The sequence below is a fragment of the Daucus carota genome, chromosome 5 (genome assembly GCF_001625215.2).
Source record: "Daucus carota subsp. sativus chromosome 5, DH1 v3.0, whole genome shotgun sequence".
In the NCBI taxonomy this organism is placed as follows: domain Eukaryota; kingdom Viridiplantae; phylum Streptophyta; class Magnoliopsida; order Apiales; family Apiaceae; genus Daucus; species Daucus carota.
The window spans coordinates 29,426,611-29,432,610 of NC_030385.2; the positions used below are offsets into that span (position 1 = coordinate 29,426,611).

At 34.6% G+C, this 6,000-nt stretch overlaps 1 protein-coding gene across 1 annotated transcript; it reads right to left on the bottom strand.

The window, feature by feature from the left end:
* Window positions 1–1,903: 1,903 nt before the first annotated feature.
* LOC108220862 (cytochrome P450 734A1) lies at window positions 1,904–5,236 on the bottom strand. Its single transcript, XM_017394742.2, has 5 exons — window positions 4,790–5,236; window positions 3,655–3,878; window positions 3,277–3,527; window positions 2,803–3,181; window positions 1,904–2,615 (listed from the first exon to the last, which is right to left on the bottom strand). The coding sequence occupies exons 1-5, from the start codon at window positions 5,079–5,081 to the stop codon at window positions 2,166–2,168; spliced, it is 1,596 nt and encodes a 531-aa protein (XP_017250231.1). The 5' UTR covers window positions 5,082–5,236; the 3' UTR covers window positions 1,904–2,165.
* Window positions 5,237–6,000: the final 764 nt, after the last annotated feature.

Sequence of the window (6,000 nt, forward strand, 5' to 3'; positions counted from 1 at the left end):
ATAATTGCAACTGCAAACATAGTGCTTGCATAAAATATCTATTAAATCTAGAACTTCTATTGCATAATATCAATCATTGCAATAGTATGTAATATATACAAAATATTAGAATCTAATAATATAGCTGAGCTAGGTAAGCTGGCTCTGACACTATGTGCTTTGTTTACGTGGAAGAAACAATGCGTAATCTCAATTAAAGGGTGTATAAATAAACTAGTTTCTTTATTCAAGATTTAGTTGTCATCTTCTGGCAAAGAAGAAAAAAGCTACCATTTAAAATTCAACGATGTTTCGGTCATGGGAGGGTGTGTCCATATTTGAAGATATTATAAGAAATGAGAATTAGTGTAATTAAGAATGGGTTCACATGCAACAAAGCATGTTTTCATTCCGTAATATACAGACACCGATACAAAACAAAGAAGAGTAGATGAGGGATTGCTTTCCATTTTCCCAAACCCCACATCTTCATGAGGATCATATATGTATGCGCTTATAACAAGGTTAATGCAAAAGCATAAGAAGATCCTAAAATCAAGTAGAAATAAATCAAACAATAAAGAAGAAAGAGCTGTTTTCTTATATCTTACTTATTGTTACATTACAGCTCAATACCCTAAACCCAATAATAAATAAATTTAGGAAATATTAAGATATATATTATATATTATATAGGAAGTGTTCTTAGCTTTGCTTTAAAAGAACAATACATGTTGTTGGACTCCGAAAATTTTGATTTGGAGTAATACAAGAGTGTATAATTGGACAAAAGTATGCCGGATTGGGGTGCAGTTTTGCTTTAAGAAAGGCTTAACTCAACTTTTAAGACTACCCCACTACATGTACTTAGAGCAACTCCAATGGGCTCTCTAAACAAGCTCCTAAGTCTAAAATTTAGGAGCAAATCAAAATTTAGTGCTCCAATGGGCTCCTAGATGCTCTTTAAAAATTTAGGAGCCTACTCTCTCTCCTTTCTTTTAAAGAGCATCTAGTAGCTCCTAACTCAATATTATATTATTTTCCCTTCAATCTTCTCTCTCTTTTAGTTAACTTTTTCATCTCATTTATATAAAATAAATATAAAATATGAATAAGGAGCCAAATATAAAGAGTAGCATTGGAGTTCTCACGTTTTCCGGTATATTAACTTACTAGGAGCCACATTTTATATTATTGTTTAGGGAATGATTTAGGAGTACCGTTGGAAATGCTCTTACAGTTAGTTGAGTATAATAGAGTGCTTCTTGGGTAGCTCAAATTCAAATTCAAAAACTTTCTCACTCTTCACAAAGAGAAACCAGCAAATCAATTCCAAAGTTCCTTGCATCACACTTGAACCAAGATTTTGGAGAGCTGTAATAATCGCACGAAGATAGCTTTGCATTGGTAAATGGATCTTCGAGGAAATTTATCATTAATTTTAGTACCAGTTATTGATAAGTGATGTGTTAATGTTAAATTCTTAAATAAATTTAACAGACTCTTAAATGACATAAAACCAACCAAATCAATTAATACTGTTTCAGTTAATGGTCTGGACTCTGGGGTATAAAGGTGACAAATAAATACATTTATATTTGACCAAACTTGATTTGCGATGTTAGTGACTAATTTTTATCTTAGATATACATATGTAGCATCTACAAGAGAATCTTTTATCTAGGCTCCTTAAAATATGATAAAATAACATGTTGGAGTTGTTCTAACAGAGTCTACAAGCTACTACAAAGTGATTCAAAGACAATGAATTTACATAAAGGACCAATATCATTAGTCTGACTTAACTGGGGATAATTGCGATGGAAACAGTGATGACTCGAAGTTACTGACATTAGATGATTGAGACTTGAAGCTTAAGATCTTATATACTCAATTATATCTTCAAAATTATGTTGCACCACAATTCAGGAAAAGAAAAACTAGTCATTGAGAACATATACAATACATACATCCAGGAAATGCTCTAAAGCTAAGTACACTGAAGTAGCTAACTGCAAATCTACCAACAAGAATCCTAGAATCACCACAGATATACCTGCCTGATATTGGGCATGTACAAAATTATGTATAACCTTTTCCCCTAAATTGCAATTAATATTTAGAATTAATAGAAAGCCTAGCATAGATACACCCACACTATTATGTATCAAAATTTCTTACGAATCTTAATTACGGGTAATCCGAGAATGTGACAGGCGTTGAAAGATGATTGGTGCCCCATATTGAGGATAAAGCAGCATTAACACCGTTGGTGCATGTTGATATTGTGGGGATAATCTAAATGTGAATCTTTGTAGGATTGTTGCAAGGGTTAATTTAGCTTGTAGGATTGCTAGATTTTGACCAATACATGTCCGGACCCCAATGCTAAATGGCATAAATGCAACAGGGTGTTTAGCAGCTCGGGCTACCCCGTCCGAGAATCGACCGGGGTTGAACTCATTTGCGTCATTTCCCCATATTGCCTGGTCATGATGAACTGCTAAGATTGGTATTAATAGCTCAGTCCCGCGTGGAACCTTACAGCCCCCCAGTTCCACATCTACTTTTGGCCTTCGGATGGTTGCCACCACTGGAGGGTAAAGTCGTAAAGTCTCGTTTAGAATCATTCCCAGCTGAACATCACAACATAGAACCAATATTAGTAATAATAATCTCGGGGAAACAAAATTTTAAAACTATGGCCAATCTGATGGTTAAAAGAAAATCCCCCAACAGAGACACAATATATTAATACTAATATCAAAGTTTTATCCTTATCAAACTAGTTGAGGAACAGTGAAACAAATTAATAAATCTTACCATCTTAAGCTTGGAAACGTTATCTTTGGTGGGTGCGTCATGTGAACCGCACACCTGGAGGACCTCGTCACGTGCCATTACCTGCCACTGTGGATGCATTGCCAGCAAAATGGTAGTCCACGTCAGCAAGTTGGAGGTAGTTTGCTCGCCGGCAAAGAAAAAGCTCTTGCACTCCTCCGCAATGTCATGGACTGTTATCAAGGATTCCTTCTCCTCTTTGATGCTGGCCTGAATCATCAGGCCTAGCAAATCTTTTGGGCCATTTTCCAGCATTTCTTTATCCCAATTTGCTCTCCTGGCATCGATAACTCTCAGTAGAGACTTTTTGATTCCTTTCTCTAATTTCCTAGACTTAAGATTCGTCTCCGTGGGTAGAAATCTGGTACAGAAGTAGAAATGATTGATATATTGATAAGAATATTTATTGTTTTTCAATTCAGAAATCATATTTGAATTCGTGAAAACGTAGCTTACCTGTAGCCAGGAATGAAAACTTTCTGAAATGCCTGGGATGCTAACGCCATTTGTTGAGCTTGAAGTTCGAAAATGGTGCTGCCATCTTCATAACTCGGGCCAAAGGCAGTTCTGGTGACTATCTTTTCTGTTAAGGTTTGGTACCACTTTGATACTTCTATTTCCACTTCGTCCTCTCCAGACTTAGACAATTCTGGTAACCAGTTCTCCAACATTTCCGTCACACTGCTTAATGCTGCCGGTATCAATAACTACACAAAAGTCAATGATAAAATTAATTTAAACATATATAAATAACAAAGTATTAACTGTAAGTAACTAATTACTACCCTTGTTGTAGCAGAATTTGCGTAGTAAACAAAGTGGTAAAGTAAATACCTTGAGATTTTCCATATGGAAGGTGGGGGCAATGATTTTCCGGTGGTGAGCCCATTTATGGCCATTAAGGCTCAGCAGGCCTTCACCTTCAACCTGTTTCATAAGTGGGTGCGCCTCTATTTTTTCGTAGAGTTCAGCCTTTGAGCAGAAAATTTCCCTAATAAGATCTGGATCAGCTACTGTCAGCCGAACTGTCGAACCGAACCACACCAGAAATGTTGGTCCTGCAGATAATTAATATATACAATCACCATTAATATGCAGTACATATATACAGATGATGATGTTCAATAGGTGTACACTACATAATGTGGGTGGTATATCATTTATCATACATATATTAATATCTATATATCTATCTCTATATATATAATATGTACACACTATCAAGGAAAACGGATAGAGCTTCAAGTAGAAAGTATCAAGTTAGCCAAAAAAAAAAAAAGAGTAATGAGGATGGGATGGCACAATACTAACAACTGAGAGTAAGCCTAGCTGACAGTGTAGACCCTACAATTTACGATGCTGTCAAAAAATGATGAGGAAGAGAGGAAAGAAAACAAATGAAACTGAGAAGAAGAGGACAACTCAACACTTAAGCCATCATCAAACACAGATAACTTCATTGTCAAAATAAAAAATAAAAAATAAATATTTACGAATTTAGGCACAGCAGCTTTCCAACAAAGTCCTAAAATCCTCGAGTAAAGTTGATGGCATCTCTATCACACCATGTAGCTCCAAATCAATTTTTACTTAATTTCCGCTAAAAATAATGTTGACGACATGGTTTGCTAAGGGAAAGCCAGAAATTTCGAGCAAAAGGATATACTTTGTATGCAGAAAAAGTAAGAAGTTTTTATTACGCGTAAGCACCATACGCAGAGTAAGTCTTCGCCTTTACGCCTTAGGCGTTAAGAAACTTGTGAATTGCTAACGTATGAGAGTTCATTTACACCGGTGGTCTTGAGAATCCGAGCTCAGAAAAGTACCTAAACAACTCTAAAAGGAACAAGGCTACATATGTAGTAACTTCTTTGTTCCAACAATCGAACGTAAGTTGATGAATTATGCCTTTACTAAAACTGAAAGCAAAACAGAAAATTCAAGCTGATTAATTGTAAAATAGAAGTACCATAGATTTTCTTCCAATGGTGGTAGAAAGAGAGAACTCTGGGGAGTATATTGTGGGAGAAAGGAGGAAAAGACATGGAAGAGGCCTTGAACATAAGGCTACCAATTTCTTTAGCATTGCCAATGAAGAAATGATACGAGGGGCCTTTGATTCCTTGGTTACTGAAATGTTGTTCTATCTTTCTCGGTCTCCACCATAGCCTTATAACCATAATCTTTACCACAAAATATATCACCATAATACACATAACAAACCAGCACCAGCTCTTGTGGTAAAACCCATCCATCATCATGGCTTCGAATTCTATTATATATCTCTAGGCCGCCCTTATATATATAAGTGTGTGTATGTGTATATTCTTGTGATCTTCTTCTCCTTTCTCTTGTTAATAACTAACTGCTTTGGTGGTGTGACTTGTACTACTATTTATAGTGCAACAAGCAGCAACTAGTAATTTAGTATTTATAGAGGGAGAAATAAGGAGAAGAAAGGTTTGTTTGGCAATGCCAACGGCGTAGGGTCCGCCATTGGGATTATAAGGGTCAACTGAGTAATGTCTGCTTTTTGTTTCTCTCTACATATACATAATCCATGCCTGAATCACTATTTTTATTATGTCATTGCATACTAAAATGCGTACGAATAAACTAAATTTAAAATTAAATTCAAATTGAAGATAGAAATCTATAATATTGTTTGAATGTAACATCTATAAATAAATATACGAAGAAAGATACTTGATCTGTCGTTCAATGTTGAAAATCTTAATGGATGTCTCAGGATAAATAATAAGCTCAAGTATATCTTTACATATGAAACATTTATATGTATACATTTAATAGTTCTACATACTTTTTTACGGTTAGCATTTAATAGTTTGTGGCCATAAGTTTGTTAATGAAATTTGTTGAAGATAATAATAGTACATTTATTATCTTGTCATATGTATGTTGATTGTAGCATAATGGATATATTCAACTTTCTTTTTCCTTTTCCCTTTCTTTTTTCTAACGTAGAAGTTGGTAACTATGGTCTGAAAATTTGAATAATTGCGGCTTTTGGCTCTGTGTATATATATATATATATGACCATTGTTGATTGTATAATTATGGTCTTGTTATAACTAATGTTTTATAAACATGAAATTTAATACATATATACAAATATATAGTTAATTATATTAATAAAAATTACAAACTTGGGTAATATGA